This window comes from Misgurnus anguillicaudatus, chromosome 11 (assembly GCF_027580225.2).
Source record: "Misgurnus anguillicaudatus chromosome 11, ASM2758022v2, whole genome shotgun sequence".
Classification (NCBI taxonomy): Eukaryota; Metazoa; Chordata; class Actinopteri; order Cypriniformes; family Cobitidae; genus Misgurnus; species Misgurnus anguillicaudatus.
Genome location: NC_073347.2, coordinates 7,668,562 through 7,690,157, shown reverse-complemented (window position 1 = coordinate 7,690,157; position 21,596 = coordinate 7,668,562). Strand labels below are relative to the sequence as shown.

General features: G+C 38.6%; 1 protein-coding gene across 3 annotated transcripts; it reads right to left on the bottom strand.

Annotated features, from left to right (window-relative positions):
• Positions 1–1,415: 1,415 nt before the first annotated feature.
• On the bottom strand, positions 1,416–21,252 carry nolc1 (nucleolar and coiled-body phosphoprotein 1). 3 transcript variants are annotated; one of them, XM_055170207.2, is made up of 14 exons: positions 21,094–21,252; positions 20,386–20,441; positions 20,126–20,283; positions 19,862–19,980; positions 19,359–19,476; positions 19,151–19,275; positions 18,030–18,153; positions 17,871–17,933; positions 11,677–11,742; positions 11,100–11,597; positions 9,922–10,881; positions 3,117–3,208; positions 2,572–2,655; positions 1,416–2,286 (listed from the first exon to the last, which is right to left on the bottom strand). In XM_055170207.2, exons 1-14 carry the CDS (start codon positions 21,202–21,204, stop codon positions 2,128–2,130), a joined length of 2,733 nt encoding a protein of 910 aa, XP_055026182.2. In that variant the 5' UTR covers positions 21,205–21,252; the 3' UTR covers positions 1,416–2,127. The 3 variants fall into 3 exon arrangements, with proteins under 3 accessions (XP_055026182.2, XP_073729037.1, XP_055026183.2); XM_073872936.1 differs by having other exon boundaries at positions 11,677–11,736; XM_055170208.2 differs by having other exon boundaries at positions 2,061–2,286; positions 2,572–2,632.
• Between the last annotated feature and the right edge of the window lie 344 nt (positions 21,253–21,596).

Genomic DNA, 21,596 nt, shown 5'->3' with positions numbered 1-21,596 from the left:
AAAAAAAGTGGAGTGTCCATTTATTATAGAAATGCAGTACCCATCAATATTAACTTCACCATTGTTGAGTTGTACAAGTATGAGGGTTGGTCAATGTGGTGTTTGTAACGCACATTCTCTGCTGTGATTGGACGACTGTGTAAAAACGACAGCGATGGTTTTCCCAAAGTTAAAAGGCACTCGAACTCTGCGATGGCTTCACCTCTGGCTGGTACGTTAAGCGTTCTATCATTTATATAGATCAGTGACTATGGATCATAAATTATAGTTTTTATTTTATTTTATTTACTCCTTAGGCTTGTTCGACAGACTTCATGTCGCGCCGTGAGAACTGACAGACAGATGACATCAAATACCGCGAGAGCGATTCAAGAAACCATACGTGGAGTCTGCTGTTGAATCGCTCTCGCGGGACTGTGATGTCATCTGCTTGTCGGTTTTTGCGATGCCACATGAAGTCGAACAGAGGGCGTCATTGACTTGCATTCAAAATCATGATGTAAATTCACCCGGTTTACAGCGTCAGTCACACGATATTCATTTTTAAGATATGTGTACGTAAATTAATTGTTACTTCTGATGTTATCTGCAATGTTTATGTTTAAATCGGACAGTATAAGAGATTTATAGTAAACGTTAAGGTGAGTGTGTCTGTTGTATATATGTGTCATTAAAGTTTTTTGATTAAAGCAAACACGGTCAGTGTTACTTATTTCTCTGAATAAGTTTAAGTTGTAAAGAAAACTAAACTTACATTCTATGGCTTTTTATAAGCACAGCAGAATCAAATGGGTGTTGTTTTTAAATGGCTGAATCAAATGCTATGGTTTAAAACGTTATCTTGACAGTTTAAAATACATGCAATTAACATCGTTAATGCATTAACTGTACAAACCAAAACAATACTGTGAAACATATTTACAAAACTACCAAATTATTGCATGTATGTGCACTGCAGTATTTAACGAAGGATTATTTAGATTTCAGAATGAGCACATTTTGTTCTGTCCACTGATCTGATACTGTGTACTTTTTAAACGGTGAGTTCAATTCAGTGTACAACTTAAAATAAATAACTTTATGTTTGCGTTGTAATAATGTACAGGGAGAATTCAGATGTAAAAATGGAGACTTGTAGCGTTTTATCATTGAAAGCTAATAATGTCTTTTTAATTTAATAGAATGTTTGGTCATACCAATATGACGGCGCGGTGGCTTCACAATTGTGACGTCATGCGCAATCCAGTCATTTACACTCCATCAGTGTACATAATGCATAAACATGCACTGTCACAGTTTATCTTTAAGATACAGAGCGTTTAAATGTTAAATTACCCACCATTTACACGTGGTAGGGAGCAGGTGTAGATTTCTAACATTTTGAAAATGAGATTTGAGCAAAAGCAGATGATGAGTTGAGTTCCATCAGTCACAGTTTTAATTACAATTAGAATACTGATGTGAAAAATAACAAATGACACAATCCTGCTTAACACAGACGTGAATTAATAAAATATCAAAACAACTAAAATCAAATTTGGATAAATGATTTGCATGCCATTTCAAGGGTGGTATTCCAGTGTCAGTCAAACACAAGCGGGCGGAGTCAATTATTACATGGCTTTAAATGAGATAAGACGAAAAGGTTCAAACGCAAGTACGCATTAATAAAAAATTACATTTGATATAACCATCACAAAGACAGCTTAACATGTTAATCCTTAATTCTCCCAACTAAGGGATATCACATAAAAACTGCTTCTAGTATGAGATTACAATTTTTCCATTAGAACGACCATACATAATCTGTCAAATCCAACTACCAAAAAAAAAGCATTTTACAGTAAAGCCAAACCCATTTATTTTTACAAGGAAATGAATCAAAAGGCTTTTTATGGAAAAACTCAATGAACTAGCGCCACCATGTGGTTGCCATGTCTAAATGCGTGAAAGATTGAACCGTTGATCTGACAATCACTCTCAGTTTCAGCCTTTAAGTCTTTGATGGTCCAGCTGTACTGAGCACAGATCAGATTGAATAAATCATCAGATGTAGGAGAGCAGACGGATCAGAACGGTCCTCATACTGCAAAGATAAAAGTCAAGTGGAGTCCTAAAGTTTAAATCTCATTCGCTATCGAATTTGATGGAGTTCACGGAGGTGGAGATGGCGCCGCCTCTATAACTGCCGCGCTTTTTCTTTGTCTTCTCGTGGCGGAAAGATTTGCCCTTGGTGAATTTAAGAATGTCATTGGCTTTCTGGCCCCAGTCGCCATTGGCTCCCATCTAAAAGTAAAGAAATGCACGAGTCAATGTCTTTACAGTACCTGTAGCCTGCTGCAAGGCCTCATTTATATGATTACACGTTAACTCAATATAAGTTTAAAAATGTTAAAACAGAAACTTAAACGATAAACATACAGAAACTACACTAAAAGCAAAGGTTTTAAACTTTGCAATTCATCATTCTTGTTTGTGGTTGGATCAAAACGAAAGAATGTGCAAGCACAGCAGTGTGCCGACTTATGATTTAGGTGTTAATGTCAAGTGTAAAGATGTTTGACATCTTACCTTTGCATCAAAAGAATTGTTTGCTAGGCGAGGGTCCACTTCAATTTCCTCGTCTCTTATTCTACGGAAAGGAGCATTGCTTGCCTTTAGAGGTCACACAGACAAACAAACAGAAAATGCATTTAAACAGAAGTGCATAAGCAAACAACACAACAAGTTTCACTGAACTGACTGCCTTCTAAACTTGCTCTGGTTGATCTTTTTAAAATGGTACTACTTAGATTTACTGTTGGTTTTTTGTAAAACAAATCTATGATGATTTGAATTATTGCTGCTGGTTTGTTTGTGAATGAATCGAATGTCTATCCCTCTGTAAACTGCTGAGTAAATGAATAAACCCAGCAATGCATTTGGTTTGGGTTGTGTTTGAATATGCACTTTACACACAGGAAACCACAATGTTCCCATTTTTTTATATTAATGCCTTGATATATCTGAATATTAAAAAAAGAAAAGTAATGCAAAAAGTAAAATAATTTTTCATCTTGGACAATTCCAGGTTTTATGACAGGGAACTCTGGGTTGACAATGTACAGCCCATTTACCTTTTCTTTGGCTTTAGGAAAAGTCTGAGGTGTCGACGTGGTGATTTTCTTATTTTTGGGAGTCTTTTTCTCCTCGGTTTTGCTCTGTTTGCCTGTAATAAAAAGAGATTGTAAGAATTCATAGCTTTTGTTTAAAGTGAGCTCAGTACTTTTCATAAACATCATTGAAGTATGTGACAATGCAGAGCAGCATGACTGACTCCTAATTGTGTTTTTTCACACATTGAGTAAATAAACAAAAAATCTATAAAAGGAAAACCAAAACCATGACAGCTTTAAAACAGCTGAATGCTTTACAGGACCATAAAGAAACATGAATTAATTTTACACTTACTTGGCACATTCATATTCATAGTGTCATTTTACTTATATAACCATCCTAACCAGGTGCACAACACAAGATGCAAGCAGAAGTGCAACCAGTCAACCAACTGAAGTATCAACACTACTGAAGTTTCTCAATACTCAGTCTGTTATTTTATTATTAAAAAAAAAAAAAAATGTTTATATATATATATATATATATATATATATATATATATATATATATATATATATATATATATATATATATATATATATATATATATATATATATATATATATATATATATATGCTTGCATTTTAATTTTTCAAACAGAGATGGCTATAGAAAGGCAAAATGTACAGATTGCGGTTTCAAATGTGATGGAAAATTAGCAAAAAAGCCTAGTCTTTCTGCTAGCTTTGTATTGCTTAAGCTTGACAGAATGTTTATCTGTAAAATTGTATTGCACTCTTAACCTTAAAGGCGGGGTGCATGATCACTGAAAGCCAATGGTGTTATTTGAAATCACCTAAACAAACACACCCCTACCCCAACAGAATCTGGACCTTCTTTTGATAGACCCGCCCCACACATACGCAACCCAGGCAACGATGTTGGTTAGTAGAAAGACACACCCCTTACTTGTGATTGGCTACAAGTGTGTTTTGTAGTCAGCCCGACTTACTTACTTTTCCAGTGTTTTTCAAAAATCATGCACCCCGCCTTTAAAGGGATAGTTCGGCCAAAAACGATATTAAACCCATGATTTACTCACCCCCAAGCTGTCCGAGTTGCATATGTCCATCGTTTTTCAGACAAACACATTTTCGGATATTTTAGAAAATATTTTAGATATTTCTGTTCATTAAATGTAATGTTGCGGGGTCCAGGAATAGTCCACGACCTTCAAGTCCAAAAAAGTACGTCCATCCTTCACAAATTAAATCCAAACGGCTCCAGGATGATAAACAAAGGTCTTCTGTGGGTAATCCGTGTGGTGTTGTTGTAGAAATATCCATATTTAAAATGTTATTAACTTTATAAACTAGCTTCCGGTAGCGCCGCCATCTTAGACTCAGGAGAGAGGATTAGCGTAGTGTACGCACTTTTCTTAGTGACGTATGACAAATTCGGAGGGCGGGGGCACCGAGCAGCAGCAGAGAAACTCTGTACGCTGCGTAAGCTCTCATCCTGAATGCGCATCACTCCAAAATGGCGGCGCTACCGGAAGCTAGTTTATAAAGTTAATAACATTTTAAATATGGATATTTCTACAACAACACCTCACGGATTACCCACAGAAGACCTTTGTTTATCATCCTGGAGCCGTGTGGATTTAAATTGTGAAGGATGGACGCACTTTTTTTGACTTGAAGGTCGTGGACTATTACTTGACCCCGCAACATTACATTTAATGAACAGAAATATCTAAAATATTTTCTAAAATATCCGAAAATGTGTTTGTCTAAAAAACGATGGACATATGTAACTCGGACAGCTTGGGGGTGAGTAAATCATGGGTTTAATATTGTTTTTGGCCGAACTATCCCTTTAAGGTCCAAGTATAGTCATGCGCACACAGGAGTATGTAGGCTACGAGAGGTATTGCAATTTTGCGAACATTAGCGCACGTGTATTAGCGCGTACACTTGTGTATGCATTAAAAAAGCAAACTATACACTTTTTTATGAAGCATTTGGAAGGCAGATTTAAGCAAATCTGTTAATTCACTTCAATTTCTATTTTTTAAATAATTAATATACCATAAAATGCTGTATAAGTTTTAAAAAATCAAATTACAATTATTACAAAAATGAGACAATATTTTCAATTGCTGTCACTGCATTGTGGACCGGGCTTTCCAGGACGTAAAGCCATTGGTCTTCAAACCCACATCTACATAGCTGGATATTAAAATGTTGCGAACCGCCGAGTCACAATTTAGGAGCCATTTACACGACAATGATTCAGCCAAAATCAGGAAAAATTTTATGCGGTTTGGCTGTTTGTTGACACGACAATGGTGTTTCGGAGACCTGAAAACACAGACTCTTGAAGACGGGTCTTAAAGTCTCTGTGTAAACTACAAAACTGTGAATCTACACCATGCTCATGTGTTAATTTAGTCTATATGCATGTGCGAGTATAACTAAAACAACAATGGTGGTCTATAGGAACTGTGTTTGTAGAGTTTATATGTAGTTTAAAATAATATAATATTTCTAAGGGTGTCACGATTTCGATTTTAAATCGAAATCGATCGAAATTAAGTCACAGCTTCGAACTTCGAATTAAAAAATGGGATCGTCGATGCTGCCACGCCCCCATTTCACGTCCGGTCGGCTTGCCAAGCGAGGAAAAAACTCTCAGAGATGCCTTTAAAAACATCTGTCCAGCGGAACGCGATCATATTTTAAACACGAGGGATGCTACAACTCCTTGAAATGCATATCATAAACAGGATTACCAGTGATCTGACTTTGGACAGAGTGCAGCTCTCTGCACGTGCGCGATAGTGAGGGAGGCGCAGAGATGCAGCGGGTTATATTTTAAACAAAAGGATAGTTTGCCTCAGCTTGCATGAAACGCATAAAACTGAACAAATACATAAGGATTACTACTTTAGTTTCTGTTCAGACTTCGGACAGATGCGAGCACGTGCACGTGAGACAGAGAGAAGCGCAGCTGCTTATTATGCTGGATTTATTTCAGATGCTATGAGTCCAAGACACACGCATTAAGTCCATGTGCATTAAGTCCATGTTAGAGATGCGCGGATGGACTATTATTTCATCCGCAACCGCATAACAAAACTCATCATCCGTCCACCATCCATCCGCACCAACGTTTCTGACCAGTTTTCAAAACCGCACCCGCCCGCCATCCGCTGACTGGACGATGCAAGGCGCTGCTGATGACAGCCGCGAGACTAGAAACCTCTTGAATATCAGCAGTGAACTCCGTCTCCGATTTACGCAGCACAGGGACAAAAATAAATAAATAAATAGCCTAAATTAAACGCACGAATTACATAGCCTGCACTGGTGTCCTCCTAATTTACCACGTTGTAAAACTTATTCCAGGCAACCCTTTCTGACATTCTATTTCCTTTGTTTTTAATTCTCATTTTTTGAGTTTGCCACGTTCCTCCTTCGCCAGCGTTGATAAGAGCTGTGTCAAAATGCATCCTCATTTCTCCGCGCTGTTAATGATAGAACGAATGGATCCTTAACAGCCGAGGATATCCCAAACAATTAAAAGCTTTATTAAATAAAACTGTGTATTTATTAGAAAACATTTTCTTGTCACTGTTTTAGTATTATAAGTTATGTTTTGTGTTAATATTATTCTGTTTATGTTGCGTATATTTCTAGGTTGATTATTTGATATGCTGTTGAATAGATTAATCTACATCAATGTGTCATATGTTCTAAAATAAATTAATATTTTTCTGATTACATATTTATTTTAATAAGTCAGAAATGTCTCTGCTGTTTTCTGCTGACAGGCGCGGTGGGCGCTACTGGGGGCGTGTGCAGCAGGTGACGCAAATTTTGGGTCCTCAGAAGGCTAGACCGTCTCATTTCAGTTCTTTTCTTGAACTTCTGAGGCTGCCACTATGAAAGACAGAGATGTCGCATGCTTAGAAGGACAGAGCTAATAACAAGCAGTCGATCCGGCACCCGCCCGAATTAAATTAAAATATTATTTTTCGTCACGTCATCCGCCCGATCAATGTAACTGCCAACCGCGCATAGTCCATGTGTGTGCAAGAAGGAATCCTCTCTCTGCAAGCTCTCGCGTTAAGTGAAGCCCACAAACTCCCATGCGAGTTGTGCAATGTGCATGTTAATGTTAAAGTATTATAATAATAATAATAAATAATGGCATATCATTTTTGTCTAAATTATATGCCATATAAAAATTATGTAAAAATCGAGAATCGGATCGAATCGTGACCTTAGAATCGAAAATGTAATCGAATCGAGGATTTGGAGAATCGTGACACCCCTAAGTATTTCATATAAAGTATATTTTTTTATAGGATTGGCTAAGTCTGCTCAGCTCTCAAGGTGCAGACCTGCAAACTTGTCGCTTTTCGGCGACAATCGCCGTTTTCTTGGTCAATTGGGTCATTCACGTGAATCGCGTAGAACCGAAGAGTTTTTTTTTGGAGGTGGTGCCGGGGGGGTAGGGAGGCTGCCCTTTATCTGAATGCCATGCGGGCTAGAATTGCCAAACATTATTGGATAATTATTATAATTGACACTTCTCTGGGCCAATCGGAATCTTGGCATTTGCTTTTCTCTGGGCCAATCGGAATCTTAGCACTTCCTTTAGAATCTTGAAGACAGCGCGCGAGCGCGGTCCTTTGGATGAGAGACACACCTGGCTACCACGCGAGTCTGATGGACACTTTTAACGTAAAGGAACCATCTTATTCAAGGTAAGTCAACTTTTTTGGACCCAAAACAACAACTATTTGTTTGCTTGATTTAAATTAGCGTTAGCTACCGCTTATATTGTATTTTTAGGAACGAGTCTACGCCAAGTAATGCACAAACGTAGTAGACCTTGCATAAAGTTTGCCTATGCTTCGAGCAAAATGACTAATGTTAGCTAACTTAGCAGGACGATTGTTAGCTAGGCTTATCTTTACCCGGGTGCCCTGCCCTGAGTTCCGAGATATACGGCTACTACTCGAATTCTGAGCTAATGTTACCCTGAGTAACTTTATTACGGTGGCTGGCGTGCGCGCTTGCGCAGGCCAGGCAGTCATTCGTGATGTGGGTAAATGTTTACACAATAGCTGATGCGAGAGGAATGTTAAAGGAAAACCCACCGTTTTTTCAATATTTTACTATGTTCTTACCTCAACTTAAACTAATTAATACATACCTATCTTTTTTAAATGCATTTAATGCACTTAATCTTTGTACATCGCGTTGTGAATGTGATTTAGCCTAGCCCCATTCATTCCTGGTTGCTATATACCTGGTAAACAGTAATTTTTAACAACAGGGCTGTTTAGACAAAACAATCTGGCGAGCGTGTTGTCCTAGGCTAATACACCAAGATTATTAGCCTAGGACAACATTTTGCATCAAAGTCTGTCAATGAAATCTTTACATTGTGTTGTAAGTTGAATTTACATTATGAACATTAGCACTTTGAGATTGTTTATTCAATGTAAGGAGCCCTACATATAAAATGCATTATTATTATAATTATTGAACAGAAATGTATGTTGATATTCACTGCATATCAGCCATACAGTATGGAGACACGTTGTTTTATCATATTAGTCCTATGTATGATAGTTTGCAAGGTTATATTTTAATGATTTTAATTTACTTTCAGGCAATGGTTCTGGGCACTTTGGTGGAGCACTCACTGCCATTCACAATGGCCCGTCATCTTCATCCTTGCACAGATGCCGGCTGAGGACAAAGTGGCTCTGTCGCACGAACATCGGCAAAATATATATATATTTTTTTTATTTCTGTCTGTCTCTTGTTATTTTTTATTTCAGTGTCATGCTTCACAACACTTCCAGGCGTTTCCATGAGTTGTAAATAAAAACATTTGTAAAATATTAAATGTGTCATTCTCCTTAAGCTTCAAGGATGTTTTAACATTGATTTTTGATTAAAGTATGGTGATTTTTGTTAAGTCACGTCCAGAATCATAAAAAAATAGAGCTGGGGTAACCGCCCCAAAAGTACAACAACCCCCCCCCCCCCCCGCGTGACACTGTCACCTTTTTTTCTCTGAGGAGTTTGCAGGTCTGAAGGTGTTTTTTCCACCTAGGACTTTTTTTCCTCATAGGGTTTTTCTCCTAGGAGTTTTTTTCAACCCCTTAGGAGTCAGCTGACAAGCTTCACTTAGCTGACGTAGCTAACGTTCAACTATAAACTGCATATGTGTGCAGACAATATCAAGTTTCTTTTCTTCACAAAGTAACATCGCCATCTACTGGCCAGGCACATAATTCAACGTTTTCAGTCGTTTTTGCACATCCATTTAAGTATGGATCTTTCTGACATCATGGGTACGTGTAAAGTGCAAAGGAAACTTTTCAGTTTTTACTGCAAAATTGTGTAAACGTAGACTTGTGAACTTGCAGCATGTTCACATTATTAGGACAGGTTAGCAGTCCTGCACGATTTTGAGTTTTTTTTGCACTTTATATGATCAAAGCTACGATTTGCGATTTAAAATGCTACTACTATTTTATGCACTTTTAATAACTTGCATGGTGGGGGGGGGGGGGGCAACGCGTCAACGCAGTGAGGCAAAACATCGGCCCAGCGGCACACGATTCATTTTAAACATGCTTCCAAATTTCATAGTCCTTAATACAACTAATCGCAGCTGTTGCGATTTGAAAATTGCATCCGATTTCATGCGAGCCTACAGGTTAAACAAGAGCTTAAGAATAAAAAAGCCAGATTTAGCACCAAACACATTTTCATCAAATCAAGCAAATAAATTACCATTTGTTGAGGTGACGGGAGTCTTCGCTGTCTCCTCTTCCTCAGATGAAGAGTCCTCTGATGAGCTGCCCTCTGCTTTGGGTGTAGCAGCCGGTGTTTTTTTTGCAGGTGGAGTTTTCAACGTTGGGGTTTTAGCCGGCTGCTCCTCTTCATCAGAACTGCTTTCACAAGACGACGAAGACTCTGCAGGTTTTTTGGCCGGGGTCTTCGCAGCAGACGTGGGGGTTTTTGCCGCTGCCTTTTGGTTTGCGACTGCAGGCTTAGCAGGAGTCTTCTTAGCCTCGGTTTCAGAGTCTGAGCTATCGGACGATGCCGAGCTACTGCTCTCGGCTTTCTTTGCGCTAGCCGGAGTCGAGACGGACTTAGCCGGTTTCGTCGCTGCTTTGGGGGTCGAAGTCGTCTTTACTTCCTCTTCATCCGAACTGTCTGAATCGCTGCTGCTGGACTCTGCTGCTGGCTTTTTGGCCGGTGCAGGTGGCTTGGCTACAGGAGCAGAGCTCACGGCCAGTTTAGTCTTCTTAGCGGCCGGAGTTTCATCCTCAGAGCTACTTTCTGATTCAGAACTGCTCTCTGCTGGTTTTGCGGCCGGTTTAGATGTGGCTTTGGCCGCAGATGCGGGTTTAGCTGGGGTCACAGCAGGTTTAGATTTTGGTGTGGTGACTGCTTTCTTCTGAGGTTTCTCATCTTCATCTGAGGAACTGTCTGAACTGTCAGAACTGCTCTGTGCTGGTTTAGCGGCAGGTTTAGAGGTGGCTTTGGCTGCAGAGGCAGGTTTAGTTGGGGTCACAGCAGGTTTAGATTTTAGTGTGGTGACGGCAGGTTTCTTTTGAGGTTCTTCATCCGAGGAGCTGTCAGAATCGGAGCTGCTTTCTTTAGGTTTTGCTGCAGGTTTAGGAGCGACTGAAGGTTTAGAAGCGACTGCTGGTTTAGCAGGTGCTTCATCTTCAGAGCTATCTGAATCTATGGAGGATCAATATAACTTATCAGTGCCATTTATTAACAATGAAATGTGAACGGGGACGGACACTGTCAAGCTTCAAACATGACAAATGCACCATGAATACAACCATATTAAATTAAAATATCTAAGGATATATGAATTCAGACGACAGCATATAGCAAAAACACTACTTAAACATTAACACTAAAAGACAATTCCTCTTTTTTTGAAAACTGACCTGAACTGGAGGATTCATCTTTCTTAGCAGCTGCGGTTTTTGGAGTTGCAGCTTTAGCAGGGACAGCTTTAGCCGGAGTTGGTTTTTTGGCTGGTTCCTCATCTTCAGAGTCCTCTGAGCTGGATGAAGATTCTTTTGCAGCGGGCGTGACTTTAGCTGGAGGTTTTTTGGCCGGTGCAGGTTTAACCGGGACAACTTTAGCGGCCGGTTTCTTGGCCTCTTCTTCGTCACTGGAGTCTTCAGAGCTAGATGAAGAGTCTGCAGCTGGGGTGACTTTAGCAGGCGTGGCTTTTGCAGGTGTAGATTTAGCAGGTGTGGCTTTTGCGGGTGTGACCTTGACAGCTGGCTTTGCTGCTTCATCTTCTGAACTTGAATCTGAACTTGACGAGTCCTTTTGCTTAGCAGGGGTGACCTTTGTGGGCGCTTTTTTAACAGGGGCTGCTTTAGCCGGTGCGGCTTTGGCCGCTGGCTTCTTTGCCTCTTCTTCTGAGCTTGAATCTGACAGATAGAAACTCATTAGACAAAAATATAATAAAAAAACAGCTGATGGTAAAGTAACAGGAAGAGAAGATTATACCAGAGCTGTCTGAACTGGACGAATCCTTCTTTGCAGCAGGTTTGGGAGTCACAGTCTTTGCTTGAGCTAATAGGAGACAAAATGTCACACAGATGTAAAAACTGATAAGCTATTAAAAAAGAAAGATGTACTATAAAATTAAGCTGGATGAGATATGTTGTCAATGCTGATATGTGAACATGTGACTGCATATCCTATGCATATACTTACATTAAAGAACACATATGCACAGTCCACTTTTACAAGTTGTTTAGACAAATGTGTGTTTGCAGTGTATGAACACAACCAACCTAAAATACCCCCCAACCTTATTTTATTAATCTCCTTTAAACCAAAGCATCTGATTAGACATTGTGTTTTGATTCTCTTGTTAATGTGATGTCACACATACAAAGCCCCACCCACAGCCACTGACTGACTGGTTCAGTTTTTCTTAATGTGTTTGTTAGCACATATACTATTGTCTCAGACTGTATTCACAGGAATCATAAATCAGATCAATTTTAACCAAAAGTGCTCACTGTCTGTTGGAGCTCATTTGCATTTAAAGGTACACACACGAAAACAGCGCTTTTTGCTCCTTCCTAAAAAGGGACATTTTGGACAAGCTATGATAAATGATCTGTGTACACTAGGGGTGTAACGATTAAACGTGCAAATGTGCGTTTTCTCAATAAATTAAAGGTGACATAGAATGATTGAACTGGGTATTTATCCTTGTTCTGCGATGTGACATGTAGACAATTTTTTTATGTTTGGGTCTGTAATGCCTTAGAAGCTTCCTAAAAACCTCTCTCAGATAGCTCTATTAGGATGGGGGATTTTAAACAAGTGGTTTTGCACCTATTTGGCTCCCCCTACTGGCTTAACTTGTAATCTCATTACTGATTGGCTGACTTTGCTGCCACTCAAAAAATGTAGCCAATTATTTTAAAGTGGAGGGGCAGTGAGATGCCTGTGATGTCATAAGCATCAGTTTTTCAGATTGGGCCGTTTTCTGGCTGACATTTCTAAAAGAAGAATTTCTATGAGACAGATGTTTAGCATGTCTAGCACTTTTTGTATGTTCGTGAATGCGGGTAGACTACCATTATTCAGGCATGAAAACGGGTCAGGGGTGAAAAAGGTGAGAAGGGCGCTCGAGGGGCGATGTGGCCCCTCATGGGGCCGCGAGATGGGAGGACCCCCCCAGAATAAATATTATGGCCTCATTAGGGAACATGCTGTAACTTAACTTATTTATTCTTCAGGCATGTGATTGGCCAAGGACAAAAAAGAAGGAAGGAACGCAACATCCCTCCATGTGCGCAGAAACAAAATGCACACCATAACATATGCAAAAAATACATTATGACCATTATTTCAATTATTTAATTCTTTCAAATTTAAAATGTAAACATTTAACTAGTGACAGAAACCATGTTTAATTAAACGGGTTGATAAATGTGGAAAGCTGTAACAAGTAGCATTCCCTTACTATTTTAAATCTGCAATCATTTTATTTTGCCATAATCTGACCATCAGTCGCAAGGCCATACAATTTTAAGTTGGCCTTGCAATAGGGTGGACCTGAAGGACTACATCAAATTTAAAATGACTTAATTTTACAATATAGTACTGGTTAAATGAATTAAATTATGGTTTTTGAGTCATGGGTTGAATAATTTTCAGATAAGCAAAAAAGTGATGTGGGAAAATAAAATAAGAACAAATCAAGACATTTCAAGCATATAAAATAGAAAAGAACAAAGTTACAAATAAAGTAAGATCTAACAGTATTGATTAGGTTGAAAAAACAGTATCAAATTAACATAACACTGTTTTCATTCTATAAATTAAATATAATTAATCTTTTTAAAGCTATAAAAGTGATTTTCCTTTTGTCTTTTGTAGTTTGATTAACATAATGACTCAAACATGCATTTCTTATGAGACGAACTGTCCCTTTAACAACAGAGAAGCGATCTATACACTGACACATGATCAACTTCTCACGTATAATAAACGACTGCTTTTATGAGAATACTTGCAGAGACTGTGGTATTACAATATAGTTTGTGCGTATATCTCCTGTCAAGCCCAAAAAAATATGCGTTTGCTTTGCGTGATTTTTGAAACGCGCGTTGGGCGTGGGCTTTTGAGTTTGTGCGCGTATGCGCACTGAAAACAGTTCACTTTAGCATCTTTGTCGCTCAAATAGTCTAAAATCGCTTAGATGTTACTGTAAACTTTCTTATTAGCAGTATTAATAATAGTATGTTCTTATTACAGCATTTCATGCAATATTTTGCAGTTTCACCATATTTACATTTAAGTACTTACAGCCGTAGACCAATGACTTACAAGCAGGAGTACGTCCATAATTCGTTCCAATCCATTCCAACAAAAATATTTTAGGTCACTTTGCAGTGTTAGTCTGTGTAGATATGTGGTTTTAATTGGTTGGTGCCTTACAATTCCACAATGATAGTTTTACAGCGTTTTGTGTTGACTTTACGTCCCGAAGGCAGTCGCTCTACGCATCTTCAACAAGCTTGTATGACGAAGAACACAGAAATGCGGATGACATCACAGTAGCGCGAGAGCCGATCGAAAGCAGACTTCCTTATGGCTTCTCGATTCACTCTCGTGATACTTTGATGTCACCTGCCTGCCTGTCGGGTCTGGCAACGCAGCATGAACTCAAACAAATCTAATGTCTGGGATACATGTTTGGATGACAGCGAAGGGCGCGTGCGCGTCTACAAACAACGTGCGCGTCTACAAACAACGTGCGCGTCTACAAACAACGTGCGCGTCTACAAACAACGTGCGCGTCTACAAACAACGTGCGCGTCTACTCTACAAACAACATGCGCACCCCCCCCCACAAAAATGTTTTCTCATCGAATCTACATGATTCACGTGGGTCACCTTTTTTGGCTTCAAAACGGCGAATTTCGCCGAAAGGTGAGGGATTTTCATGCCTGATTATTCAGCAAAGACAAGGTAAAAATGGTTTTTCATTCTCTGTCCCCTTTAATTTTAATGAATTACGGTGAAATCCCTGCACATCCAAAAGCCAGGGGGCGCTCTCATGCAGAAACTCCCTTTGTACCACAGAAGTATCATTACAAACGCTATTCCAAGAAATGTCTACAGAAATATTTATATCGCTGTTCTTCAAAATGTTTCAGGTATTTTCATGATAATAAAGAATATTTTGAATGATTTTGTTTAACGAGTGTTGCTTTTTTAAATGCACGATATAAACGACTCAGACTCACAATGATTTTAGATTGATAAGGACTTCCTACTGACCATATGCCATAGTACAAGCACAAGCTGTGCATGAAACACAGAATCGCAGCCTTGCGATTCAGAATCGAATTCCGACAGGCATTTTTAATGGGACACACGATTAATCGTTACATCCCAGGGCTCGAAATTGCAACCATTTTGGTCGCATATACGACCGAAATTTTTAATCTGTGCGACCTTAAAATATATTTGGGAGCATTTGTGCGACTGCTCATTTTGTTGTGACGCGAGTTGATTGTGATCCTGCGTGCTGGCGCTGTCCCAGGTTCAGTGTTCTCTCCAACGATACATAACCAATCAAATTTCACCATTAAGTTCTTGCGTTTAATGAAGACCGCAGATTGGCTAATATGAGTGTCAGTCATTCCTTGTTGCCGTAAGGCGCGGAAATGTGAAAAGACGAACGCGACGCGAGCATGACGAGAGCGAGCCGATTACAGCCAAGGTTATTACTGTATTTTTTGACGACGATCCGGATTCAAATGTAACTCCACCACCGGAAAATACGAGTTGACGTTAAACCTTTCAGAGAGAGTGGCTTAAAGATTTCGAGTGTCTCCGCTATGGAAATGTAACTTACTGTGTTTACTGTAAATCCTGTAAAACGGCGTTAATGGCGGAATCAAAACATTTTAAGGCGCCAGACGTACCTTGCTTAAACATGGCGAAAGTGCCAAAAATACAAGACGTGTCATGACAAATGTGTTTATTATTGATAGAGTTGTTCCGATTCCGATACCAGTATCGGAAATGCGGCCGATACCACCAAAAATTCTGGCATCGGTACTTGTACGAGTACTTGAACCCATGTACCGATCCGATACCATTTTCTTACTAAACCTAGTTATGCCCGTTATAGCTAACGCTGCAAAGCGAAACTCATTTCTTCTTCGCTGCTCTGAATGCAAACACCCGGAAGTTACCTCATGCGTGACGCAACCACTGTTTACTTAGAGCGGCAAAAAAATGAAAGCATGCAGCCGTATGTCTGCTGTTTGTTAGTATTTCAGACTAATAAAACATCGACATGTATCAACGGAATCCGCGCCCGCAGATTTTGGCGGAGAACTCAAAGGATTTAATGCCCATGATTGACAAGCACACATACCCCGGGCTTGAGTGCGTTTGTGAGTGACCAGTACTGTCATTGACAACAAGTACACATACATAGCCTCGCACGTTTGTGAGCAGCATTGATAAGTACATAAACCCTGCGTGTGCTGTTTGCTGTGATTGTTTTTAATGATAAGAGCATGAACCGTTTGATATTTAAGATGAAATAAAACTTACGGAGTTTTACAGCAGATCTTACTTGTCTCTTTCGTCTATGTGACGCGACAGTCAGCACAGCACATCATCATTTTAAATCCGTTTACAAGACGAATGCTCTTGTTATGTTTAATATAAAGTTTACATTGCGTTGTAAAAATGATTAAATTATCTTCATACGTGAATATGAAGAACGTAATGAGAACGTTTACACAAGTTTTTTTATTCTGCTATAATGTATATAAACAAAAATATATGTCATTTTAGGCTACAAACTATAATTCTATCTTGACATGCACATTATCTGGTTCATGTTGGTCCAGTTTAATTCAGAGGACTCATTGGTTTGGTGTATTCATTTTAATTGTAAGCCTTTAAAAAGTAATATTTAATAGCTTAAATTCTCTAATTTCTTCTAAAAACATTTAAAACCATCCCACAGAATTCCGCAGATTTTTCAAATTATTCTAAAACTAAAATACCCTTTCAGTGTACAGTGTTAGATTTGTGGCTCGTTTTCTCTTAGGAAAAATAAATATTACTGTCAAATGTATTTCAGATAATAAAAATACTAGTTCACTGTATGTATTTGTTCATGTTTTATACAGGAATAAGTCTGAAGCACACCATAAAACAGTTATATCCATTCATACAGGACTAGTAGTATGTATAGCTGTATAATTTACAGATACACACCCAGGTATCGGATCGGTACTTGGTATCGGCCGATACCCTGAGCCCAGGTAGCGGAATCGGTATCGGGAAGAGAAAAATGGTATCGGAACATCTCTAATTATTGATGGAGACACCGAGCTGTCTGTCAAAGTGTGTTTGATGGTGTATGTGCGCATGCGCTGGTGAATGGACATTAGACAAACATCCTTGTGGTCCATGTTGCTGTGGAATACGACAATGCTGATGGTATGTTTTTGTTGTATTTTTTAAAACACTGCCTATTTAGTAGTAAAAGCATCCTGGTAATGCAGTTATCAATACCAATATATATTAGCCTTCTATATTAGGGTCACTTTTGTAATGTCACAATTAATCAGTGTTTTACGTGTTTGCTAGATTTTCTATGTAATCTTAATCATGTTACCTGTAATTGTTAAATTATTATTGCTGCAATACTATTTCAACAGCATTTGGGTATTAATTTAGGAATTTATGCAGCAAAAAATAAAATAAAATAGAAGACCAACTTTTAAATGCTGGCCATAGGATGTGTAAAGCCCGGTGGTGGTGTTTTATTTTTAATAAAATAAATCTATTAACATTTACATTGTAGTTGTGGTGCTTTTAAATTTTTTGATGGATGCGCCTACATTTTTGCTGGTGCTCCTAACTCTTTAAAGTTGGGAGCACCAGTGCTACCAAATAAAAAAGTTAATTTTGAGCCCTGCATCCCTAGTGTACACATTCTAGGCACACCTGAGACCAATATTTCATGTTGTAAAAATGGGCATACTGTGTGTTCTTTAAATCATCAAGTTGCAATACGTCACAAATAAAACAACTTATATTTTAGGACCATTGCTTGATAACAAAATAGACTATTCAGCCATGGTTAACAGTAAAATAGCATTATGTGGCATATAACACAAAATGACACATCAAACTCTTACCGGGAGTTTTGACTGTAGCAGTGGCTGTCAGTGTTTTAGGAGGAGGAACAGCACTGAATTTACCTGTAAACACAGATTCTCCTGTTAGATTAATCTCTTCCAAAAAAACCCCTATGGTCTCAAAAACAGATAAATGTAAAAGAGGAAGAAAGACGATACCAGGTTTTGGTTTCTTGGCAGGTGGAGCCTCATCCTCATCTGACGACTCCTCACTGCTGGACTCAGCAGGGGCTGCAGGTTTGGCAGGAGGGGTCTTCACTGGGACAGGTGCTTTGACTACTTTCTGTGATTGAGAAAGAAATTAAACAAACTCAAGGTCAACAACATATAGCACAAACGCACAATTCATAAGTGTTTAAGCACACAGACCATAACAAAACCAAAATCCTTGCCTATTAAAAAAAAAAGTCAAGTTACATTCATGGGTCAACACATGTTAAAGGGACACTCCACTTTTTTGAAAATATTCTCATTTTCCAGCTTCCCTAGAGTTAAATATTTGATTTTTACCATTTTGGAATCCATTCAGCTGATCTCTGGGTCGAGCGGTACCACTTTTAGCATAGCTTAGCATAATCCATTGAATCTGATTAGACCATTAGCATCGTGCTAAAAAATATCCAAAGATTTTCAATATTTTTCCTATTTAAAACTTGACCTTTCTGGAGGAAGAGGCGACGCAATGATATTACGCACTGCCCGAAAATAGTCCCCTGCTATTGAAAAAGATACTAAGGGGACTATTTTCAGCAGCTGCGTTATAACATTGTACCTCCTGTAGCCATGTTACAATAGTAAAGTCTTTGATTATTACGCCAGAATGAGAGTATAGTTCCTAGACATATCTGCCTAGAAAATCGCAACTTTTAATTTTCTGTCGGTCTTAGTACACGATGTAACTACAGAAGAGTCAAGTTTTAAATAGGAAAAATATTGAAACTCTTTGGGGTTTTTAGCACGATGCTAATGGTCTAATCAGATTCAATGGATTATGCTAAGCTATGCTAAAAAGTGGTACCGCCAGACAGAGATCAGCTGAATGGATTCCAAAATGGTAAAAAACAAATGTTTAACTCTAGGTGAGCTGGAAAATGAGAATATTTTCAAGAAGAGGTGCAGTGTCCCTTTAAGCTTTCTTGACCACACCTGCGGTTTATTAAATCTTCCATTAAACGCGTCATAAGAGCACAAACCGACTATAACAATAAACATTTCTCCACTTTCACACACTGAACAGGTTAAAAATAATGTATTTTTATGATTCACTATTAATAAAATACCTTAGCTGGCGCTTCATCTTCAGATTCACTCGAGCTGTCCTCACTGCTGCTGCTCTCAGGCTTCTTCTTGGACACTGATACTGGAGTTGCCCCTGGTTTGGGGGTTCCTGTCACAGGTTTAGCTCCTGAGGACCACACGGAAGTATCGAGTTACATAACTGACTTCGTCCTACACTTCACATAATCGTGCAGTTATGCGTCAGCTCACCTTTAGCAGGAGTCTTGGCAGGTTCTTCATCCGAATCAGATTCCTCACTGCTGGAGCTGGTGTCTTTTTTCCTGGCTGCCACCGCAGGCTTAGCGACAGCTTTCACAGCTGCAGGTGTCTGTATAACAAAATAATGTGGAAGAACAAAATGAAATGCGATGTCATGCGTGCTCATGTTTGTTTGCGTTTAATGTTATGCAAACTTGACTGACAAACATTTTCGATAAACCGTATAAGGGCTTTAAAATGCATTTTAAAAATGAACTCAAACTTTATTTGGGTAAACTTGAATAATTTCCTCTAAGGACACAGCACAATCTAATAGCAAATGTTTCAAGGATAAAGGCTTGACAAAAATGGGTGTTGGTGGATCTTCTCCCAATAATAAAAAGTTGTATCATCCTGAAAAAGCCTATTTGGAAATGGCTTTAAACAATCTTCTTGGGACTGATTTTATTGGGTTTGTTTATGATGTATGGATGTTTTTATATGCTCCTTGTTACCTTTACTGGAGCTTTAGTCTTCGCTTCATCCTCTGAATCACTCGAGTCCTCAGAGCTGCTGCTCTCTGCTTTAGCTGCTGCTTTAACTGCTACAGGCTGCTTTGTCACAGGAGTCTTTACTATAAATGAAAAAGTAAGAAAAAGTTAATGCTGTTTAAATAAAGACTGCTACAACTCATCATTTCTAGTTCATGTTAGAAAGACTTGCCACCGGTCATTGTAGCTCTCATTCTTATGAATCGTTGACTTGTTTTAGTTATGTACCTTGTACAGTTTTTTTAGCAGGTGCCGCCTTTTCATCTTCACTGCTGGAGTCCTCACTGCTTGAACTCTCTGCATCTTTCTTTGCTTTCTTGGCTGATGGACCATTGACCGCCGCAGGGCCATTAGTGACCGCTTTGCGTTTTTTGGTCTCGGGGGACCTTTATATAAGAAATGATTATGTAAGATTAAATGTAATTTATATTATTGAAAACTAGCAAATGAACAGAAACAAATATCTAAAGGGGACAACTTGTACATACTTGACCCAAAAACTGAAGATGTCCAGGAGACTGTCCTCATTTTGATCTTGAGGTTTCTAATAAGAATAAATGTTACACATTAGTTCACATCTGATTTACTATTTATATCAAACATATGTTCAACTTTTATTTTGTAAAATTAAATATAAATCTAAACTTAACTACATCCCTAAGGCAGTCGTTACATTGACATGAATAGTGACTAAAACGTTAAAAAGCAAAAATAAAACATAAAGCGCTATCGATATTTAAGATGAAAGCATGTATGAACTGTACTCGTATGTTAATCATATTTTCACACATACGTTCATTTCTTGTGTACTTTTTTACATTTTTCCTCCTATTTCCCTTGCTTGTCATGTATTGTGTTACTCATGGTTCTTGAAATAATAAATAAAAACATTGACATAGCGCTAAACGCGCAATCTATATAAAAAAAAAATTAAAATCGTAATTTTGTAATTGAAGCGAAACAGTAAATGTATAACTAACTTAGCTGTCACGTTCCCAATTTAAACTAAATAGAAGTCAACAACCGACATGAATTAAATGTCTTCAAGCACGATAAATTCAGCTTTGCGTCAACACGTGGTTCACACAAACTGCATGCCAGTTCCCACGCGTGTGCACAAGTACACGCGCCGATAGCCAGATTTACTACAATTACTACGCGCGCACGAAGCTCTATAAAACCACTGAAGCGCTTACCACTTTAGCCTGGCTTAAAAACTCTTTCGCAGCTTTAGTGAACTTATTTTCTACGAGAAACGAGTAGACATGCTGGTAGAGATCGCTCGGCACCGTACTGTCCTGCGCCATCTTCACTGCGTTCGTGTAAAGGACGGCGCGATTGGCTATTTCAGTGTCACGAGGCGCTGAAGGGAATGGCGCACAATAAATGCGTCACAAAACGTTTACACACACATGTTGTTCTTACATTTTTTAATAATCTACTTTATATCATTAAATAAATCGTTTTTTTTCTGTTATGTAATACTTATGTGTAATTTGTTGTGTAATACTTTTTCTCTTAAAGGGCACATTTCACAAGATTAATGTCCCCAGAGTGCATATGTATGTGAAGTTTTAGCTCAAAATACCCAACAGAGCATTTATTATAGCATGTTAAAATTGCCATTATCTAGGTGTGAGCAAAAATGTGCAGTTTTGGGGATGTGTCCTATAAATGCAAATGATCTGATGAAATGCAA